Source organism: Jaculus jaculus, unplaced genomic scaffold, assembly GCF_020740685.1.
Source record: "Jaculus jaculus isolate mJacJac1 unplaced genomic scaffold, mJacJac1.mat.Y.cur mat_scaffold_46_1_974171_arrow_ctg1, whole genome shotgun sequence".
Classification (NCBI taxonomy): domain Eukaryota; kingdom Metazoa; phylum Chordata; class Mammalia; order Rodentia; family Dipodidae; genus Jaculus; species Jaculus jaculus.
The window spans coordinates 761,673-786,630 of NW_025423499.1; the positions used below are offsets into that span (position 1 = coordinate 761,673).

Here is a 24,958-nt window from a genome sequence, read left to right on the forward strand (position 1 = left end):
AATGGGAATTCCTCCAATCTCTCTCCATAAAATATTATTTTTGTTTTAGGAACTTTTGTGTATAGCCTTTATTATGTCAAGACATGAACAGATCATGCCAATTCTCTCCAATGTTTTGATCATGAAGTGATGTTGTATTTTGTCAAAGGCCTTTCCTCCATCTATCAAAATGATCATGTGGTTTTTGTGTTTTACCTTGTTTATGTGGTGCAATTTATGACCAGAAAATAAGAGGGCAGGGTGGGAGGGGATGGTAATGTGGGTGTGGGTATACTAAACTGCACCCAAATGCAAAGGTACCATAAAATTGTACATTCTAAAAGACAGACTAAATGTTTGAAACTTCATCAGGTCATTAGAGGGAATACCTGAATCACAAGGTCCTGGAGAGGGTATGATGAAGTCTAACCTTAATCTTCTCCTCTCTCTCTGTCTCTCTCTCTTTCTCTCTCTCTCTTTCACTCTCTCTTCCTCTTCTCTCCCTTCTCTCTATCTCTTTTATATAACCTATAATTTTCTTCCTTCATTTCCTTGCCGCTGGCCTGTAACTCCCACTACCGGCATGTGGCAAACATCCACAATGAGCTGTTATTCAGAGAGACCTACAAGGTGTTCCAAAAGAAGACATATTTCTATCAGAGCAACTGATGACCCACCATGGAGTAGTGCTAATACCCTACTGCTGAAGACACCAGTGCTGTTGGTATGAACAACATGGAATGACCTGGCTGGAATCTTGAAGAGTCAGTCCCCAGACAATTAGCTCACCTAGTGCCAGAAGGTGGTACATGAGTGACGGGGGAATATGACTAACATCTGCCCAAGCAACATGTGATCTTAGCAGCAAACAACCTGACATGATGCTCACACAATTGCAATAGTGGTACACAGCCATGGTGGGTAACCAAGTGTGCATGATTTGGCCCACTGATCCACTCAATGGAACAGAACTCATAGCTGCAGCTGGGAAGCAAGTCAGAATCATATTTAAGAAAAAAAAAGAGCCTGCTCTACATTATCAAGCTCCTACCAGTTGTGGGCTACCAGAGGGCCTACGCCTATTAAATTATCTCTAAAATAACAAAGGTTATCCCATTTATCTGGTGCTGACTTCAATGACTGTTGGAGATTTTGCTTCTCCTGAGGAGAGAATCATCCCATAGTAACTCAATAGAGCCCAAGCTGAAACCAAGAGTAATTGGGGAAATGATTAAGAGTGCTGCTTTCTTGGTGAAACAGGATTATAGCAGAGAGATCACAACATATGTAAAACATAGAACCAATATGTTAGTGAAGGCAAGAGAAAAGTTGATGGCATTGTTTGTCATAAGGAAACAGGAAATATTATTCAGAACACAAGATCATGGCTACATAGAGTCTGCATTGAAAGTAGGATGTTATTCATAGGACCAGAGTGATGGCTTAGCAGGAAGCATTCTTGTCTATAAAACTTGATGACCCTGATTCAATTATTTTGGTGTAAAATCTACGCATCTACAGAATATCCCATGCAATTGTGGCACAATACCCATTTTTTTCAGCAGCATATGGAGCAGTCCCTAATCATGTAGAGAAAGCAGTGCATTTGTTTCACAGTTTAAGCACATTTATTCTATGCTCACGTGTTTCCTGCCAGTGCTTCTATGCTGTGATGAGACAGCAGCACATCCTTACTGGAATGAAAGGCAGAATGTACCGTCACATAGTACAGAGGGAGAGGAGCAGTTTGTGTGACAGTATCCCATGCAAGAACATAGTTGAATATCATTTACAAATGACAGCAGATCACCCCACTTAAATGTACAATCTCCAATAGGATCTTGTCCTAAAAACAAAACTTTCAGCTTATAAGAATTACTGAATAGTTAGGTTAGTCACTAAACTCTTTTAAGAAACAGGCTGATTTCTGTAACCCTTTGTGTAGACTGACAAATACATCAATGAGGCAAAAAAACTATTTACTGGAGAATACTTTCATTTTACACAAATACAATTTCCTTCATTTCATTAAATAAAGAATTGAAAATTGTGGATCCTGGTCTTTGCATAGCTCATAAACTAACATCAGTTTGTATGGGTTTTTAAAATTAATTGGTAATTTTACAGACTTATGCAAATGTGAGTGATTAGTTTATTCGTGTCTAAGTGAAAACAATTCTTGAAATTATCATGTCTATATTTTTAAATATTGTAAGATTAACAGTTAAATATAATCCATATCTTGCAATATTGTATTACAAAATTTGTATAAATTTATATTTCAGAATAGTCAATAATTTCACATTTATTTTCACAATGGATAAATGTTTGAATCATTTGTGTAATTTTTTTCAAGAATGGGATAGAACACACACTAAAAACAATAAAAAATAAAACTGCTGATGAGCTATTCCCTTGGCCACTATGATTTGAACTTCTCTACACATTACATTCAAAATTCCATGGTCCCCATAGATGTTCAGGCTTGATAAAAGATCATGTTTCATGGACAAAAAGGATAGTCAAGGAATATTCAGCAAAAAATATGATAGGGTCATTAATCATCTTAGTTGTACCAGGAAGCGCATATTGTATTATTCCTATGCCTGACTGTCTTTCATGTAGACCATGAACAACATTTTCACTTTCACCGAAGTTTTGCAGACATTCTTGTGTATATTCCCTACCACAGAACATCAAATGACTTGTGATTTAGACCATAACTATTCTGTTTCAATTTTCCAGGGGATGAACTATCTGCTCCTATGCATGGATAAACGTCAATGTATATTGAAAACATCTTTAGGTAAGGCCTCTGCTACTTTCAAAGGGAACTATTCTTTTACCTCCTAATCATACCCTCACTGTATCTCTGAATATTCTTTGAACACTCAAATACAACCTTCTAAGACATTCTCAAAGACATTTTCTATATCCTGCAAACTATAGTAGGTTTCCTTGAGACAATCTGAAGAAGGTATCAGATACATTTCAGGTTATCAAGATTGATGGGAGCAAAATACACAGTACGTTAGCAATGGTTTGTTCTAAGTGTCTTTATTTACTAATTGGAGAGAGATGTGAGAAAATGGTTATTCTTGCTACTGCAAACCATCTCCAGAGGCATATAACACTTTGTGAAATTAGCTTCCAGTAGTGGAACCTGGACTGACAGCTGTGCATGGAAGCTGATAAACAATGTTAGAATGTAAGAGCCAAAGGAAGGGTAGAATCCGGATGACCTCACAGTGCCTGACACTACCTACACAAGACAATCATAAGAGGAGGAAAAGATGATGACATCAAAATAAAAGAGACACTGATTGAAATGGGGAGGGGATATAATGGAGAATGGAATTTCAAAGGGGAAAGTGGGGGAGGAAGGGCATTAACATGGGATATTTTTTATAACCATGGAAAATGTTAATAATATTGAGAGAAAAAAACAATGTTAGAGACCAAATAAGACTTGTACACATGAACAAATTTATACCCTCTTTGTAATATTTAGTGTTTACAATCGTGCAAGGGTTTCTACAGAATATAATTTAAGACATATGAAGTAAAGTTTAAAAATTAATTGGTTGTACAATATGTTTTTTCTTCACCCTCTTTAGACTATTTTTACTGGGTCTTATCAAAATGATGTAACACTTGGGGAAAAAGATGCAACTTATCAATCCTGTACTGGAGGCCAAGATAGAGAAGACTCCCACTATCACCATGGCTATCCCCTTGGTGCTGTGATAGACAGGGAGGAAAGTGACCCACACACTGCAGAACACCAGCATGCTGAAGGTCAGAAATTTGGCTTCATTGAATGCATCAGGCAGGTTTCTGGCCAGGAAAGCCACAGTAAAGCTCCCTATAGCCAGAGATCCCAGGTAGCCCAGGACACAGTAGAAGGCAGTGTCTGGGCCTTTGTTACACACAATGATGATGTACCCATGTTCCGAGTGTTCATCAGTGTCAACAAAGGGAGGGGATGTTCCCATCCAGATGCCACGGAGAACAAGTTGGATCAAGGTACAGGTGGGAATGATGAAGTTAGGTGCTCCTGATACCAGCAGTCCCCTCAACTTTTGTCCTGGAGCAGTGGCCCTGAAGGCCAGAACCACAGTGATTGTTTTGGCCAGAACAGTTGACACAGCCACAGTGAAGAGAAGTGCAAATGTGATCTGCTGCAGGATACACTTGGCTGTGGTGGGGTGTCCAATGAAGAGTAATGGACAGAGAAAACAGAACTTGAGGGAAATGAGCAGGATGTAGCTGTTTGTTCGATTATTGGCCTTCACAATTGGTGTGTTTTTGTGCTTCACAAAAACCCCAAGTACAACAGCAGTGAGTGTAGAGAAGCAAAGCGCTATACAAGCAGGAGCTATCCCCAACGCATCTTCATAAGCCAGAAACTTCGTAGTTTTTTGGAGACAGTGATTTTTCTCTCTGTTGGCATATTGGTTCATTGGGCACTTCACACATTGATCCATATCTGGCAGACAATGTAAAATATCATCAGATTAGTGGCAGTATTTACTTCTTTATTACAATATTCTTGTATTCTTGCTCCTATTTACAATTAAGGTAGTTCTCTTTATAGCCATGATGGCAATTAATAAGAACCATCATATTAGGTGAGATAAACAAAGCTTTTTTAAAAATACTTTATTTATTTGCTCATAGGCAGAGGGAGACAGAGAAATCTGGAGGGATTGGGTGCACATGAACCTCTAGCCACTGAAAACAAGCACCACATACATGTACCACTTTCTACATCTGTCTTTCTCTGTGCCATGGGGAATTGAACTGAGGTGGTTAGGTTTTGCATGTCCTTCCTTTAAGTGGTGAGCCATCTCCTCAGCCTAACAAAGCTGGATTTTATTCACTTAACTTACTTTATATATTCTCTTGACCCTTTGTTTTTCTTAAAAGAATAAAATAATTTTGTTGCAGTATACTAGGATTATATAGTGACATTTCTTACATGAGGTATTTCTTATGATTTCTACTACAGGAGAGACAGCTTATCAATTAAGAAGCTTGCCTGCAATGCCTAAGGGCCCATGCTTGATTCACCACATCTCTCATAAGTTAGACACACTTGGTGATCCATGCATAAGTCGTACATTTCCGCAAGGTGGCACACGTTTGGAATTCAAGTGCAGTGGTTAGGGACCATTGCACCCCAATTATCTCTCTTTTCTCACTCCCTCACACTCATGCTCTCTTTCATTAAAAGAACTAGTGTTGTTACAAAAAGAAAAAACACTAGCTCAGAGTTCTGTACACAGTGCAGTATGAGATCAGAGAGGTACATGATTCTATGTTGATTTTAACATGTTTGTTAGACAACATCCATAAATTTAGATAATAAAATGTGATTTTCCCCTCATACTACAGTTCTCTGTCTTATGAAGCCTATCTGTCTGTATCAGCTGATGTTTTATGGCTTTGTACCCAAATGTCAATAGGTACATATAATTGCTCCAACACATATTTTAGGGAATATGAATGAAATTGAATACACCTAGATATAATTAGCTCTAATATGATTATTGCTGAACTCTATCTACTTGGAATAGGTATTCATATACAAATTTTGAGATGACATACCATTTACCTGTTTCTCCAAATTTACCTCAATAATCATTGGTCTATGTGTTAGCATAATTTGGTCAAGAAGTTTATTCAAGAAAGGATTATAAACAAGATAATTTGCCAACTTTTAAAAGAATGAACACGATACAAAATAAGGAACTGGGGAGAAATTCTTTCCCCCTTTAAGTTGTATTTTCTATCATGGTGCTTTACACTTTTGATTGTAATTGCATTGAATCATAAAAGAGGACTTAAAAGAAATATATGGTATCTCCTATTGAGTATTTCCATAAAGGAATATTTTTCCAATAATTCTAATCTATTTCTCTGAATCATGTATTGTAAATTTATGCACATATATTTTATGAATCATATGTTATAAGGCCATACATACCACCTTATTTGGTAAATATAACATGGCCAACACGTACAAATTAAAAAAAAAAACACTTCAATGCTAATACTGTACTTATCCAACACCACTAAATTTGTATGTAATTAATTAGTTTGGATTGCAGGTTGAAGTATTACTTGAATGAACACTGTTTTAATATACTTCTAATATTATTTTATTCATTTTGTGACATTATCCAATAATACCAAAAATTTATGTCAATCTCATTCCTTTTTTACATCATGTATCAATATTCCTCTGTATCCACTTTGACTTCTGGTACACTGAAAAGGTGGTCCGGATGTTAGCGTGTGCTCCAGACTCTAATAGATAAAAATACTGTGGAATTAATATTTATATCATATTTAAATCCTGTTGAAAATATTGACCACAGCCTTTAGGTTCTACTTAACATGCCACTCCCATTGTATTGTGTTCTCACCTGTAAAATAGAGGGCAACATAAAATAGTACCTATTTTTCCATTCTGTGCTCAACCTAGTAGGTTTGACATGGGAGATATATTTTTATTCTTTTTTCTAACTTCAGGATATTTCCCATTATCTCCTTAAATGCTTCAAATTACATCTAAAATGATGCACATGACATTTTAATTTGAATGTTTATGTTTCCTGATAAAGGATTTAAATAGCTGTGGTATGCTATTATCTAAAGTCTTAAAATCAACTGCTTTCTGAATTATTTCATAGACACTAAGGAGATATTATGCATATATTGAAAGTGTTTGCAAAATTACATATCGCTAAAGCCAGAAAAGGGTGGAGTGGTAGCATACTGTCTAAAGTACTTTTTTGCAAAGACTAAGGACCCAGGTTTGACTCTCCACATCCCATGTAAACCAGTTCTACATGGTAGCACATGCATCTGGAGTTTGTTTGCAGTGGGTAGAGGCTCTGGCATTCACTTTCTCAATTTATCTCTCCTTCTCTCTATAATCAATCAATAAATAACTAAATAGAATGAATATAAATATTTAAGTCCAAAAATTATATCTCTGAGCATTTATTATTCATCAGCAACCTCTTGCATCCTGGGAAGATAATGCTGTGAAAGATTCCTTCTTATTAACTTCATTTTATGTCGATTCACAGAGGATTATATGTATATGTGACATCACTTGATAGAAATAATATATTCATTAACTATTTGACCTCAAAGAGTATTTTTATTGTGGGAGAACCAGTATGTACAATGGATCCAGGTACTAAAAATGTAGTTCGTGGAGTAAAGTGAGTATTATGTTTATGGTCATGTGTATTTATCATTTCAACCAAGTGATTATATTAAGCAATGAAGAAATATTATCTGTTTCTTCAGATAGGTGGATAAAAGAGAGAAACTGGAGAAAGACCCTCTAAACCATCAACTTACCCGTTTTGTTGGAAATCTCATTTTCTGGGCAGGGGAAACAATCAAAACAACAGGCTGCATTTCCCTCATGTCGGAACTTCCTGAAACCAAGCTTGCAAGTCTCACTGCACACAGAGGAGGGAATCTGAGGTAAAACAGAAGTGTAGTTGCATAAGCTAGTAATGTTATATACTGCATTCATAATGATATGTTAAAATAATCACCCTCACTAAACTCTTTATCCACATCTACAATAAAATTGAGGTGTCACACTCCATTTATTACAATGTATGTTGACATGTTGTCAAGATTTTTATTGTTGTTGTTTTTGAGGTAGAGTCTCACCTAAGCCTAGGCTGACCTGAAATTTACTATGTGGCCTCAGGCTGGCCTTGAACTCACAGCAAACCTCCTAACTCTGCCTCCCGAGTGGTGGAATTAAAGGCATGCACCAATACACCAATCCTGTCTGTTCAAGATTTTGATGAAATATTTTGTCATTTCCAAATATTTTTCAAAAGATATAAAGAAAATTGAGGACACTGGTAAAAGAAACATAAACAACATGTTGCGCTTGGCCAAATCGTGAGGGCACACATGGGCCCACATGATTTTATCTATTTATGTTGAGAGTAAAACATAACAGTTAGGTAAATATACCTGCCTACTCCTTGTGGCCCACTCTATGGCCTCATCAGACAAATACAATTGTTGACCGAAGGAACCATATGATGTAAACTGTCCTATTTTCACCTTGATTCCAAGACCTTGTGGATAATTTGAAATGTGGAAAATATCATAGTCTGCATCACATTTTCTCTTCTCATTAATAGTCACTAGGTCTCCAATGGGGTTAATAAATTCCATATTCTTCATAGAGTGGTAAAACTAAAGGAAACATATCAGTTCCAATTAAGAAAATACAAAATGGACATAATATGTGATATGAGTAATACCTTTGTTTTTTACAACTCTACCCAGAAAACGAAACTCTATTGCATGTACCCAATAATGTGAAATAAATGAATTTCCACAGATAAATTAAACATTACGAATTTTTAAAAGATTATTTTTGGAGAAACTGCTAAAATTGATCACCAAATACTAGGTAAGGCTACTGAGATAAACCTTAAACCTCTATATTTATAGAAATCAAAAGAATATTAACTAAAGCGTTAAGGTCATCAAGTATAACAGTGATACAAAATTAAAATAGCAACTTATGTGACTTCTCAATCACATTGATCAGGATATTTGGCATGGGAAAAGTAAGCTCACAATAGATTTCAAGCACTCCATGATAAAATACATAAATAAATAAAACAAAAAGCTGGAAGCCAGGTGTGGTGGCACACACCTTTATTCCCAGCACTCGGGAGGCACAGGTAGGAGGATGGTTGTGAGTTCGGGGCCACCCTGAGACTTCATAGTGAATTCCAGGTCAGCCTGGACTAGAGTGAGACCCTACCTCAGAAAACCAAAATAAATAAATAAATAAATAAACTGGTATCACTTATCAAATACCAAAACAAGTGGGGCATGTTATCAGGATCAGAAAATATGTCACATAGAATATGGATCACTCAAAACTGATGTCATCAATTTCAGTATCTTTTTCATGTATGCACACAGTGGTGATTTGTCTTCTTGACTGGAGTAAGAATTATAGACACAATTCTGTGGACATAGACACAATTCTGTGGACATGTCACTAAGAAATCTTTAGATTGGTAACTAAACGTGGAAAGCTCACACTGAATGCAGGAACTATTTCATGGGAAAAGGGTTTATAATCAGGGAAAGCTAGATGACAAATTAATTCATCACCCTTGCATACAGATTGTAGATGCCATGGACAGTTTATTTCATGCCCCTGCTTCCATTGTGTCACCATCATGATGAACTATAGTCTTGAATTGTGAAGTAGAATGAAGCCATTCTCAAATAAGTCTTTTTGGTCAAGTACTTGCCCTGAAAAAAGTAACTAATAAAATCAGTATTCATTTACTTCCTAAGAAATGAAACAATGTAGAAACACCCAAATTCAAGACTACTCCCAGCAACAGGTTTTAAACATCAATGGAGCTACTTAGAAGGTATTAGTGATGACAATACATACCTTTGAGCAGTCAGGTACACATAGACTTGTTATTGGGTGAACATCTACATGTTCATAATGCATTACATGGTAAGCATATCCCCAGGCATACACAGCATTGTATAGATTATAATTCTCGTCATTCATGGCTATGTCAAATCCTTGACTTGCAAACCATTTTAATGAATTATTGAGTGCACATTTACTTTGTGTTCTACATTTAGATTGAATGTCCAAACAATGAAAGTACATCCATTCTGATCTTAGAACAGAAAAGTCTATTGGATATTGAGAAGTGTTCATTGACTGAATAAATTTTTTAAAATTGGGAATCTCATGATGGCGATTAGAAAACGTGAAAGCACCATAGAATGAATCAAAAATGATGTCACTTCCTGTATTTGTGATGACATCCCACTGTGAGGTGGTGACCCAGATCCTACGGATGCCTAAATTAGCCCATCTTCTAAAGCTCACTTCCAGTGTGGAATTTAATTCACCATAAATGACCACAACATTTGCCAATGATGTCACAATTTGTTTATAATATTTCTTCGCCCTAGTATTGTATAAGTCCATGTTTAATGGGATTACATTCACAAAGGCTAAACAGAGTTCATTTCCTTGCATCTTTTCTCTGAAGTCTGAGAGAAATTGAATACCTTGGTCATCATCAGAGATGACCAGCCCCATCCAAGTCCAGTTGAAATGAAGCATTAGGGAGACTATGGCAAAAGGCAGCCTTGTTTCTTTGGGAGCAATCTGATATAGATAAGGATACTGAAAATGGTCACTCAGAACAGGATTAAATGGACCATAGTGAATCTAAAGGACACAGAATATAGAAATGAATGTGAGGAAGAACAATGGAAGAAAACTCAAACTAATATGTGAATTGTTTTAATCACCATTTGAGAAGAATGTTTGGAAGGATGTTTGCTCACACCATTATTCATTGTATATCACTATCCATAAGACTATGGAAAACTACTGACCAGTTTAAGGGTTGTAGCAAATCCATTATTATGTCTCCATAGTTCCTCCTATCAAGTTTTTAAAGTTAAGTGCTGATACCCCACCAAGTAAAGGATGATGATCTATATTAACTGTATGTGACAATACATGGATAAACCAAGTATCTACTGGAAATATCCCTAAGCACATGAGATTCGTTATTCTACTCTGTACATCACAAAGTCTCACCTGTCCTATATTAAATATTATTGAGAGAAATGTCCCAATTTTACTACTTGTTGCCCATGATGGTCCTGTAAATAATAAACCACATTCATTTATTTCACAGCGATAATTAGGAACAGTATCCTGTTTAGTTTCTGTGGAACTTAGGCTAGAGATAATAGCCAATGAATCATCACACTTGGAAGGAGAGAATAAAAAAATAATAGACTTGTTGGGTATAAGTTTGTGATTTCTGTTGATCTCTTCAGTGGCAAAAATCATTGTCAGAATATATTGATATTTTTTGACTGGCACACTGAAATGAAACACAGTAATCAGTATGGATGAGGTTTCAAACAGGATAATCTTCAAAACAATTTGAATGGACATGTAATACATATGATAAGTGATGCTTTTCTCCTGAAATTCTCATGTAATCTTGCACCTTTATGTGAGGATATGATCCTACATAGCATAGGGATCAACTAGGTATTTTTAAATTATTAATGAATGAAAATTCCTAAAGGGATTTATCTTATGAATATATATAGAGAGAGCTGTATTCATCTTTGGCTAATGAGAAACTGGTGATAACTAGAAAAGTATATATATATACATATATATATATATATATATATATATATATATACACATATATAGTCTCTATATATGAAATATATAGTCTCTATATATGAAATATATAGTCTCTATATATAAAATATATAGTCTATTTGTCATACACAAACTTGGAAGTAGACTTACTCCAGACATAATATCTTGATGCTACAATTCTCAATTTTAAGAAATGAAAAATAAATGCAGTAGTGATCGAGTTTATGGTATTTTGGTGGGCATATGTGGGTAATAGTCACCATTTTTGTGGAAGATCACAATGTTTGTGTTTGTGTGTGTGTGTGTGTGTGTGTGTGAGGACCTATGCTTGTTTCAGTGTGTACACTATAAACTATTGTAAGCTGTTCTTATACATTACTGTACATGTAATTATTTGTCTTCAGTTTTTATTTTGACACAGGTTCTGACTCTTGCCCATTCAGACCTGGGATTCAATAGTAGTCTTAGGGTAGCCTGGAACTCATGGTGATACTCCTACCTCTGCCTCCTAAACACTGAGATTAAAGGTATGTATCACCATGCCTGATTTACATGCAATTATTCTGATGACTTAGAGTTCACCAATTAGGCTACACAAGCATCCAATCTCTAGGGATTAGGATTTTTCAAACTCAGAACATGGGATGACATGTGCTCCAAGTCAAAATTTTAGGTTAGGGCCATGGATTTGAACAAAGGACCTCATGTTTATGGAGAAATTCCTTTGCAAATTCCTCTGTTTTGCTACTTTTGTTAAATACCATCCTGCAATGAGTAAGGCAATTCCCTGATTAATGGCGAATATACAGTCAATCCTATCTATTTACAGAAAAACATGGCACTTATAAAATGCCTTTGAAGGCATGGGTATCTCTGCTAGTTGTAATGTGAACTCTATTTCACCAGGAATTGGAAGTGTCTCTTCATTTTGGGAGTTCATTTGCTTCTTGTGTTAAGAAACTCCCCTTTGCTAGGACAATATATCTGACAAAAATCAGGTGAAAGGAAGCATATTTGTTGCAGATTTTCCTACCTGTTAATACTAAAGAATACTCAAAATTGATAAGGAAATTATTTTCAGGGATAACATGGTATCTGGGAGTGGCCTTTTTGAGTCCAGCAAAGAGGCCCACAGAGCTATATTAATATTGCACATTGGCAGTCATGCCTCTTTCTTTTTATATAGTAGAGGATCTCTGCCCTGCTATGGTGCTGCCTGCAGTAAATTTGGTTATTTCCACTTCAATTACCTAGTCTACATTATCTCACAGGAATTCTCTCCAGGGATAACCTCATCCATATAATTCCTCTCAGATGATTATAAGTCTTTTCAATTTGAATATAAAAATAAAATGTGACAGTTAAAACACTTTTTCCATCTGTTACCTCAAAAATGATCTCTCTATTTGTAATGTGAATTAATTTAACATGAAGAAATATTCATTTTTCTCTGATATAACCTTCTGCTGTTAGTCTTTTGATCAGAGAATTAAGATCATATATATCCAGAGTTACTGTTGTTATGTAAGTTTATTCTGATTGAGTTTCAAAGATTTGTTTCTTTATGGTGTTTTAAAACAAAATTTCATTCCCATCCTCCCCCTTTCTTTTCTCACACCCCTTTAAGCTCCTATTTGATACTTAGCTTTTCTACCTTCATCCTACATGTTTCCTTTGGTTTGGTGCTATAACACTGCAGTTGTGCCACTTGTGGGTAGTCAGTAGTTGTAACTCAAATTGCCAAGCCCCTCTTGTATTTAGAGTTTGTTGAAAAATCATCTATTTTGATTGTCTTTCTTTTATATGTTACTGAACGTTTCTGTCATAAGCTCTCTGTACACTTTCTTCATTCTTTGTATTTACATTTTCCACTTTAATATGACCTGGGGAGTTTTGGGGGGATTCCTGCATGTTTGGTGGTTTCTATGTCTATTATAACTGGATAGCATCTTTTCTCCTTGTTCTGGGAAATTTTCTTCTACAGTTACTTTCAATAACTTTGATACCTTCAGTCTAGGGTTTATTTCATTCTAAGCAATTCATTTCTAAATATGACCCTCCAATAGTATTGAAAATATCACTTGTTTCCTTCATACATCTTGATCTTATTAATTTTGATTCATCCTTTTCTTTTATCTTTTACCTTGTTGTTAAGTCATGAACTTCTGTCATTCATGTGATGCAGTCTATGTGAGAGGATTTCCACGGACCTTTTAGTTTATTTATTACGTTTTCATTTCCATAATCATTTCAGTTAGAGTTTTCATTTCTATGCTATCCATTTATTCAATTTTATTATAATATGTTCTTTAGAAATATCTACTTGATTGTGATATTTTTTCTTTTGTCTTGGAATTCACTTTGTACATATTTATGTCCTCTGCTTTGTGTTGTCTTTGATTTCCTTTGGACATTTACTCCTGTGACACACACACACACACACACACACACACACACACACACACACACACACAGACATTCTTGAATTCATTTTCTGTACATATTTCTTATTTGGTGCCACAACAACATATTTAGTAATGATTTAGGAGGCATCCTCTAATGTGTGGCTTCCCAGCAGCAGGTGGCATAGGCAGTAGAAAGGGTAAAGAGATTGCCTCTACACTTGGACTCACATTTGGAATCCTAGAAGTAATTATGTATATAGGAAGAAGTTCATGGATATTGGGAAATTGCTCCTATACTCTCATTGGCACCTGGCAATGGGCACTGTTTGTGGAAATAGAGAAATGGATAATGGTTAAGTGTGCCCAAATTAGCATGTGTGCTTCTGTAGACCTGCAATTATGATCCTTGCCACAGGTGATGTAGTAGGGAGCAAGTGGTATAGTGACTGGGTGGCTATGCTTAGAGACATGTGTGATATCCAAGTACATGTAACAGTGGCAGGAGGATAACATTTGAGATCTGAGGATTGGATACGCTGTAGGGAGGATGTGCTGTAAAAATGAAAATCATTTTTATCAATGAAAAAAATGATGTTATTGGTAATTGTGAACGTAATTCTTCTGACATTGTACTCTACCTTTATGTTCCATTTTTCTGTCTCTATGTATTACTACTGGACTTCTAGCTTACCAAGTAAGCAGAAAAAAACTCAGGATTTGATGATATTTCAGATGTTGATAATTTCAGGTTCCCTTTAACTTCTGGATTTCTCAGCAAAAAAAAAAAAAAAAAAAAAAAAAACACTTTTGATTTCCTATGTAATTCTCCCATTATTAAGCCTTCTTTATTTATATTTACTGATATTTAATCTATTTAATGATTTCTAGCTCATTAGAGTTATTCTGTAGATGCATTTTGACTTCATATTTAAAATAGTTTATCATTCATGCTAAGTGGTCTTTTTATAACATTTAATATTTACTTCTGTCAATTGACTACAGCAATGTAAACTAGAGAACATCTAGAATTCTCAACAAAGTTGCTGGATATATTGAATAACTACATATAGAAAAAGTGAAACTACACCCATTCCTCTTCCCATGTCAAAAAAAAAAAAAAAAAAAAAAAAAAAAACGAGAAATGAATGAAATGCTTCAAAATAAGATCCTGATCTAAAGCTACAGGATGAAACAAAAAGGGAACTTTCTTCAAAATAGGACTAGGGACATACTTCCTGAATAGTACCACAGTAATCCAGGAAATTAAATAAATCCTTCAACCCATGGCATCTAAGAAAGATAAAATGTTTGTCTAAAAACAACATACCCCAAACAGAGCCGACAAATTAACTACAAGTGGGGAGACAATCCTTGCAAGTTATACCACTGACACAGGCCTAACTTCCAGACTCTAAAGGAACACCAAAAAATCTAAACAATAAAAAAAACAAATAATATACTCAAATAATGGGGAGGAGAATTCAACAGAAAATTGTCAAAGGAAGAAATTAAATGGCTTAACTCATCTATGAAAATGTTCAACATTCTTAAACATCAGGGAAATTGAAATTGATACATCTATGAGATACTACCACACTCCCAAATGGATGAGAATGCTGAAAAAAGTCAAATGACAGTACATTTTGAGAACATTCAGGAAAGAGGGTCTCTAATTAACTATTGGTGGGAATGCAAACTTGTACAATCAATATAGAAATCAATAAGTAGACTCCAGAAAAAGATGCAAATACTGATACCAACTAACCCTGCCATTCCTGTACTGACCATCTACCCTAAATGCCCCACTCTTCACTCCAGAAACATTTGCTCAATAGTAGCTGCTCAAATCACAATGGCTAAGAACTGGAATCAACACAGATGCCTATCACTTGACAAATGAATAATGAGGATGTGGTACATACAAACAATGAAATTCTACTCAGCCCCAAGGAAAAAATGATATAATGAAATTAGTAGGATAATGGTCATAATTTGAACAGATCATACTAAGTGACTCACTCATATATAGAAATACAAATGCTGCATGGTTTCACTCATCCATGGTTCCTAAACTGGAATAGCTTGAATTGCTGTCATACCCAACAAGAAACTGAGGGTCAGATGAGAGGGATGGAAAGGTTTGGGGAAGGAGAATGGGAAGGCACAGGGGAAAGGAAATATGAACAAAATGAAATCCAAAAATGTATTGGTATCATAGAATATTTTCTCATCCATAGAACACTAAAAGATAAAACCATCAATAGGAGCATGAAGGGATTATCTGGTAAAGATTAGGACTGAAGAGAATGGGATGAAGCCTTAATCTAAAATATTTGGCACTTGTTGGCAAATTCAAGTACCAGAAATTGATTACAACCCACCTTGAGCTGTTGACTGAAGAGAATTATGTATATTCCCAAACAAGATAAATTTCTGTCAAAACACTTGATTTCCCACATAATGGGAAAAGTGATAACCTATTGGAGAAGAAACCACATGCATCCAATGCAGAATATAACAGAACATAGAGAAATCAGGGTGAATCTGGAAGGAATTCAGCACCCAGACGGTTAATACATACAGTGCAGAAAACATGGAATAAAATGCTGTATGAAAGCAGCCAGCAATACGGTGAGAAATCAGGGGACTGTGACAAATCCAAGCAACGATCCTGACCAGATGTACACACCTGAGCAATAGTGTCAGTCACCCTAGGTAAGTAAACAATGCCTATCTAATTAGCTAATTGATGCATTCAGTGGAAAAGAAACCATAGCTAGAACTAAAAGTCAATTCAGAATCCTATGGATACCAAGATAATAGACTCTGATGAGAACCACACTTTAGTTTTGGCCAAAAAGTGAGGCTACAGCTATCAAAATCTCTCAAAATTCACAATTCTTGTACACATTAACATATCCTGATCTCACTCTACATCGAAGAATCAGTTTCTATTTTCTAGAAAGCAGAGAGCAAAGGACAACCAAAATATATCAACAGAACAAGGATCACCTACTCTATTTCATCAGGTGAACCACCCCTAGCACAGAAGCTAGAGTTCAGATGAAAACACAAAAGAGTTGTTGAGATGAGCAAAAGGGCTGCCTCCATGAGGAACTTCACAACGTCAGTCAGGGTAAGGGTTAGAGACAATGAAAATACTGTGAATGCATTAATGCATAAATCCAGAATGATTAGACTTAAACACAAAGGTAGACATAAAGCACAATGAAAAAGATTCAGAATTTTGAGGAAGAACGTGTAGAAAGAATGTACTAGCCAGAGTGTGGGCAGAAATACCCAGGAGCATTGCGTTCCCCTACAATGACAGACTTCTCTACTCAAAACTCATTACCAACAATTGCATGGTGAATACCAGTGATCACATTAGTAGGGCCCTCATTGAAATGGGGGCAGGGGTGAGGTATGATGGTAACAACAGTTGATATATCCATACAACGTGATAATTTATTTAAAAGGAAATATTAGTAGAAGTGAAAAAAGGAAATTTCTGTTTGTAACATATCAGTCCTGCAATTAAATTGTAACAGCTACAACTTGTAACACTGGCCAGTTCAGGATCTGAGAAGGGATGTAAGTAATCACAACTTTGAGTGACATCTCCTATATCAGGAGTACAATTATTCTCTGGGCCTTTCTTTTTTTTTTTAATTTTTATTTATTTATTTGAGAGCGACAGACACAGAGAGAAAGACAGATAGAAGGAGAGAGAGAGAATGGGAGCGCCAGGGCTTCCAGCCTCTGTAAACGAACTCCAGACGCATGCGCCCCCTTGTGTATCTGGCTAACGTGGGACCTGGGGAACCGAGCCTCGAACCCGGGTCCTTAGGCTTCATAGGCAAGCGCTTAACCGCCAAGCCATCTCTCCAGCTCCTCTGGGCCTTTCTTAATTGTGTGTTCCACCATTGTATTAACTAGGATATAGACAAAACACCTGACAGACTATATTTCAAATTCTTGCTATTCTTATGTCCAAATAAAATGCAGTAATATAGGAAAATAATGCGTACTTGGCACTTTTCTTCTCCATATACCCTATTACCAAAGGAAGGGAATATCATGGAGTGTCATATAACTATTATCTGAGAGATTAGCATCTATGAGAAAAGTCTGTCCAGGGTTAGACAGACAAAGAAAATGGTTCCCATTGCATAGACTTTACAAGTTATGCTCTTATGGGTGAAAGATGAGAAGCTACTTAAAAGGATACTTTGTCTTAGCCACTTAATAATGAACAAATAACAGTGGTGTTTATTTTCAGGAAAGGATGGTCTAATATGAAGCAAGTTATAAAGTACTGTATTCTCCAAATTCTACCTTTTTTCAGAAATATAATACTCAAGAAAACTAGGCTGGGCTGGAGAGATGGCTTAGCGGTTAAGCGCTTGCCTGTGAAGCCTAAGGACTCCAGTTCGAGGCTCGGTTCCCCAGGTCCCACGTTAGCCAGATGCACAAGGGGGCGCACGCGTCTGGAGTTCTTTTGAAGAGGCTGGAAGCCCTGGCGCGCCCATTCTTTCTCTCTCCCTCTATGTGTCTTTCTCTGTGTCTGTCGCTCTCAAATAAATAAAAAAAAAAATTAAAAAATAAAAAAAAACTAGGCTGAAAGTCTAGCTCTGGATAAAAGAGTCAGTCAAGTAAAAAAAAAAAAAAAAAAAACCCTCTGGAAAATATCACCAGTAGAATGGGAGGAGGGGAGAACAGAATATCTAAACTAGAAAACCAGGAGGTGGAACTAATACAGTCCAATCAACCAAGAGAAAGGCAAGCTAATAGGAAGATATGAATATGAAAAAATCAAATGTAGAATGAGAAGAATTTCAATCCAGAGGTTTATGAGCCATTTTCAACAAAATCATAGAAGTAAAATTTCCCAAATTGGGAAATAAATGCCCATGAAGATACAAGAAGCTTTTAGAAAACTAAAGAGACAAAATCTGGAAAGAACATCTCCTCACCATGTTACAATTAAACTAGTAAACACAAAAAAACAAAGAAAATATATTGAAAATAATTTGAGAAAAAGTGCCACCTACACAGGCAAGCCCATCAGAATAACAGTAGATTATTTATTCAACACAAACTCTAAAAGCCAGAAGGACTTGGAATGATATATACCAGGTTCTGAAAGATAACAACTGTCAACCAAGATTACTTTGTCCTGTAAAGCTATCTATCCAAATTTATAGAGAAATAAGGATTATTACACAACAAAAGCAGGATAAATGAATTTATGACAACTAGACCAGGTCTACAGAAAATACTCAAAGGAATCTTTCACAATGGAGAGAATGCAAAACACACAGAGGAGGAAATATTAAGAAACAATCAATACTGAAATAACAGTTAAAACAAGCAAGTAAAGGGAAAACAGGAAGCACTACCAAACAAGAAGAATGCAGAAAATAAATACAGACATTTCAATAGTAACTGTTAATATAAATGCCCTCAATTCACCAAACAAATGACACAAACTTGCAGACTAGCAGGATCCTGTGATTTGTTGCCCCCAGGTAACTCATCTCTCAAAGAAAGATAGACACTGTCTTAGGGTAGAAGGGTGGAAAATGGTATTTAAAGCAAATTGGTCTAGGAAACAAGCAGGTGTTGCTATCTTAACATCTGACAGGATAGACTTAAAACCAAAGAAAGATAAAGATGGTCACTTTTTACTGATTAAAGGAACACTCCAGCAGGAGGACATTACTATCCTAAACATATACACATCTAACATGGGGACTCTCAATTTTATCAAACAAACAGTGTTAGACAGCAAACACAAATTGCAGTGAGTGATTTTAATACTCCAATCTCATCAATTGACAGGTCATCCCCGCAAAAAATAAACAGTGACATCTGGATTAAATGATGTCATGGAACAAATGGACCTTACAGATATATACATTATATGCCACCCAAACAATGCAGAATATATACTTTTCTCAGCAGCACATGGAACACTCTCTAAAATAGAGCATATATTAGGACACAAAGCAAATCTTAACAACTACAGGAAAATTGAAATAACCCCTTGTACTTTATCTTACCACAATGGGATTAAACAGCAAATCAGCAACAAGAAAATCTATACAAATCAGATGCATTTGACTATGGGAACTTTCTGCTCAGTATAATATAAAATAAATTTTCATTCATTCATAAGTGATATGCTTGGGAGGAAAAGTGCAAGGGATACAAAAACTTCTAGTGTGCCTATATATAGATTTTTTTAACATTATTCATGACTTTCAAACAGAAAGTTAAGTAACAAAACACAATTACCGATAAAGCTGATTCATTGAATCATAGTCTATCATATGCTCCTTTGATGTGTGAGTTATAAACATACAATCCTTCCACATATCTCCATCACTTCGTGTATTTTTCTTTATTCTCCAAAAGCAGCCTGTTTCTGTCAAACTGCAGAAGAGGACAGAAAGCACTGGAAGAAATAAGAGAAAAGTGAAAATGATCAGCCTCCCCATATCGCGAAACTCACAGTCTGAGCTCTGATGTAATATGCATGATCAGGTAGATACACACATCACATATGCCTTTTATGTATGTGTATGCATCATTGCTAATATTGCTGACTAGAGAAGATATTTATATCCCTAATTTCTGTCTTTGTAATCATTGTCATCCTCCCATGAGATGTACAGAACACAGCCCTTGGGCTCTGCATCTGAGGTCTACATCAAGGTCATGAAAAGGAGTTGAAAAACATGTTGTGAGCATCATCTCTTGCTTCAGGTGCTATAAGTTCATGTGTCTCCAGGCATGAATGCCACTGGGGTAATCTCCTGAGCATACTTGTTTTCAAACTAATTTCAGAACCCCATTTGGATGAACAGCACCTGAAATCATGTAAGTGGATTGCACTGGAGTTTCCAAGTGAAGATGAGATGTGAAAAGGTCAGAAAGGTTTGCTGCTAACCATAGCTCATGAAGACATAGGTAGCATTGTTTCTTCCATTGTTCAAGCAGTGGAGAGGTCCTCACATACCTCACTTCCATCAGCATCATAGCATTTACTGTGTGATCCATGCTTGTAATATCCCACAGTGCCATGTTTCCCATTGTCTGAGTACACAACAACAAAATAATCATGGGAAGTCCAGGATTGCCAGTCAGTCTCCCAATAACGAAGCAGACAATAAGCTTCATACTTTAGTTCTGATACATGACCTACAGTTCCTCAGTTCCCAGAGAGTAATAAACTGCGATGACTCAGATGCTCATCTTTTACACTGTTTTTACCTCATTAAGGGATTCCACACAGAATTTACATTTCATGTTTATACATCCACTTCTGCCACTGAGTAAGAATTTTTTTTTTTTTTTGCTGCTTTCACATTATGTGTTCCAACTGGACAGTAAATAAATAAGTTTGAGGGGGTGGACACATGGCTTAGTGGTTAAGGTGCTTGTCTGCAAAGTCAAAGGACCTCAGTTTGATTCCCCAGGACCCATGTCAGCCAAATGCACAAGGTGGCACACGCATCTGGACTTCATTTTCTTTGGCTAGACCCACTGGCCTGCCCATTCTTTCTCTTTCTCTCCCTCTCTTCCTCCGCCTCATTCTCTCTCTCAAATAAACAAATAATAATAAAATAAATATATGAGCGTATGATGAGAAGCCTGGTTTTTATTAATGTGAAATGTATAGAAAGTTGCACAAATTTAGGTAATTCATTTTTTGTGAGTTGAGATACATCTTGGGACTTGAATTAAGGTAAACTGTCCTGATTTACTTCCTTATTTCAAATCTAATTAATATTTTAAAAACATTAACTGGGCTTGGTGGCCCATGCATTTATTCCCAGCACTTGGGACTCAAAGGTAGGAGGATTGTCGTGAGTTCGAGGCCATTCTGAGACTACATAGTGAATTCCAGTTCTTCTTGGGCTAGAGCAAGACCCTAACTTGAAAAAAAAAAATCATTACTCACTGATTATAAATCTGCAAAGAATTATCCTGAGAATTATGAGAGGCAGGTGCAGAGAAAATAAGGAGAATCAGCCATGAAGGGGTGGGGATGGAACTCATCCTTGAAGACAGAAAATAAAATTTCTGTGAATAGCGTCGAGCATATTGTAATCAGTATTTACTGTCATTATTTCATTTTTATTGTTTTAAATATAAATCTTCTATATTAACAACATATTTTATATGTGTACACCATGTATTTGTTCCCTCTTATCCCTCATTCTTGCCCCCATATCTTTGGGGGCCTTTCTACCTGGGGTTGCAGGTATTCCCTATGGGTTTGTGCGATATGCATTGTGGGAGCAGCAGTCAGTTATTTCTGTGGGGTGGGAGTGCCTCTCATGATGTTACAACATATAGATCTTACAATCTTTCTGCCCCACCTTCCACAAAATTCCCTGATCCATTTTGTCAGGGTGTTAAATCAACTTCAGTGAAAAGTTCCTAGGAGCCTCTAGATCTCTGCTTTGGTAGGTGTTGAGTATCCTAAGGTTCTGTCTCCTTCGCCCTAGTGCTGGTTATAAGTTCATTATGGAAGTAGCATTCTTCCTCATGTCAATTCCTCTGGGTTTTCATCTGTGGAATGGCTGAAGCACAAGGGGTAGCTTATCTACTCATGTCTCTGTACCTTCTGAAAAAGAACAGATTCTCCAATTGAAAATGAGTCATTATAGTTTAAATGTGATAAGCATTATTAATTTAAGGAGAATTTGATGTATGCAACCCCTCTTTTAACCAAAGATTCATGAAATCTTGATACTGCAAAGCATTTGTCTCCATAGGATTATGGTCTGGCTCTCAATTTCAGATATGGGTTCCTTTACACTGAGTGGATCCCTTAATCAAAAAGAAAACTACTTGTTACCCACCAAGCCTGTGTGCCACTATAGCACTGGAATGTACATGTGTCAGGGTGTCTACTTCTGAGTAGCTTAGACATCTGGTTGCTCAGACCTGTGTTGGCCACATTCCCCCAGTAATTCAGGAAATACGTTCCAGCTCTGGACAGGCTAACTGCCTGGGTATTGGCTCTATTCCAGATTCCATACAGGACACTTTATGCAGCATATAGTGTCTTTGAATTAAAAGAACTATGAGATTCCACCTTACTGCAGTAACAATGATGATCATTAAAACATCAAGTGAAAACAAATGTTGTGAGGATATGGAAGAAAAAGATTCCTCATTCACTGTTAGTGGGAAGTTAAACTTGTACAACCACTGTGGAAATCAATATGGAGATTCCTGAAAAGGAAGAACATAGAGCTACCAAGAAACCCAGTTATTGCCTTATTGGACATCTATCCTTAATGTCCCAAGTCTCACTACAGAGAGTAATCTGCTCAACCATGTTTATAGCTGCTCAATACATAATAGCTAAGAACTGTAATCAACCCAGGTGCTCATCCCTGGGTAAATAGATAATGAATGTATGGCACATTTACACAATGGGATTCTACTGAGTGGTACAAAAATACTGAGAAATTTGTACAATATGAACATTGGTGGAACAGAACATACTCAGTGAACACACACAATCACAGGAGGAAAAACAAACTTTGCATGTTCTCACTCATTCTTGGCTCCTAGTCTGGACCAGCTTGAGTTGCCAGCATAGCTGATAGGAAACTCATAGGTGGACATTAGGGTTGGAAAGTTTTGTGGGGAGATGAAGGATAGGAGGGGTTAGGCTTGGGGGAAAACAAACACAAAACTAAATCAAAAAAAGAACTATTACCATAGAAAACTTTATCCCTGGAGGTCAAATAAAAAATATAACCTTCAACAAGAACATGGCCTGAGTCCCTGAAAAGAAGGGCCCTGGTTAATACAGGATGAAGCATTACCTTAATTTTGTTGTTGTTATTGTCATTGCTATTGTTATAATGGGACTGTAACTCTCAGAACCAGAAATTGGTTGCTATCCACAATAAGCTATGATCTATAAGAGCTTCAAGGTCTCGCCTCCAAAACAAACATATATCTGTCAAAGTACTTGGATAATTAGCTGAGGCAAAAATTAAGATCCTGCTTTTATATTTACTTAACATGGGACAGGTTGTATTTCTACAGGAAATTAATAATTTGTGTAACATTGTAATTTGAGCTTGAGGCTCTTCCATCACCTATGTTTATCCATTACCCAATTCTTACCATATCCCTTCCTTACCCAAAATATTGCTCATATCGTTCATGTCATATATATTTATTTATATCTTGCATATGAGTGACCATATTTGTCATCTTGTTTTTTGTTGCCCATTTTTACGTCAGTTTCCATCTCCCAGCTCCTTTATTTTATTTTATTTTTTATTTTTTTAGAGAGCAACACTAGGCTTTGCTTTTTTTTTTTAAGGCACTTTTTAAAAAAATTTATTTATTTATTTATTTGAGAGTGACAGACACAGAGAGAAAGACAGATAGGGGGAGAGAGAGAGAATGGGCGTGCCAGGGCTTCCAGCCTCTGCAAACGAACTCCAGACATGTGCGCCCCCTTGTGCATCTGGCTAACGTGGGACCTGGGGAACCAAGCCTCAAACCAGGGTCCTTAGGCTTCACAGGCAAGCGCTTAACTGCTAAGCCATCTCTCCAGCCCATCCTAGCTCCTTTTAAACTAATGCCTCCCCTCAAATAGTTAATCTTCTGTAATCATTACTACATTTGGTTATCCAGTTTGTCCAGCACCATTTGTAGAAGATGCTGTCTTTTATTCAGCCTATATTTTTGTGTCCTTTGTCAAATATCAAGTAGTTGTAGTTACTTGACCCAAAGGACGGGTACTCAATTCTATTCCATTGGTCAATACTCCTGTTTTATGCTGTTTTTATTACTATGGGTTTATAATATAGAATTAGATCAGGTATGGTGATGACTCCAGAGATATTATTTTTGCTTAAGATATGCTTGGATATCCGAGGCCTTCTGTCTTTCCATATGAACTTTGAGATCATTTTTTCTATCTCTGTGAAGAAAAATATTGGGATTTTAATTGGAATTGCATTAAATCTGTACATTGCCTTTGGTAAGATTGCCATCTTCACAATGTTGATTCTGCCTATCCAGGAGCACGAGGAGCATGGGAGGTCTTTCCATTTTCTCAACTCCTCCTCAATTTCTTTTTTGAGTGTTTTTATGTTTTCATTGTATAGATCTTTCACTTCCTTGATTGACATTATTCCATGGCATTATTATGTTGTTGTTGCTATTAAAAATAGGACCATGTCCCTTATTTCTTTCTCTGTATTTTTTCCATTTGCATATACAAAGGCTATTGGTTTTCGTGCATTGTCTTTGTATCTAGCTACTTTGCTGTATGAGT

The 24,958-nt window shown here is 36.3% G+C and overlaps 1 protein-coding gene across 1 annotated transcript in view; it reads right to left on the reverse strand.

Moving 5' to 3' along the window:
* Nucleotides 1-3,548: 3,548 nt before the first annotated feature.
* Nucleotides 3,549-24,958, reverse strand: part of LOC123457426 (vomeronasal type-2 receptor 116-like) — a 42,930-nt gene continuing 21,520 nt past the window's right edge. The window contains exons 2-8 of the mRNA XM_045141344.1: nt 20,657-20,733; nt 19,933-20,070; nt 10,640-10,931; nt 9,458-10,261; nt 7,999-8,226; nt 7,360-7,483; nt 3,549-4,468 (exon numbers count right to left, since the gene is read on the reverse strand). Coding sequence (XP_044997279.1) covers nt 3,549-4,468; nt 7,360-7,483; nt 7,999-8,226; nt 9,458-10,261; nt 10,640-10,931; nt 19,933-20,070; nt 20,657-20,733 — 2,583 coding nt within the window. The remainder of the gene's footprint in view (nt 4,469-7,359; nt 7,484-7,998; nt 8,227-9,457; nt 10,262-10,639; nt 10,932-19,932; nt 20,071-20,656; nt 20,734-24,958) is intronic.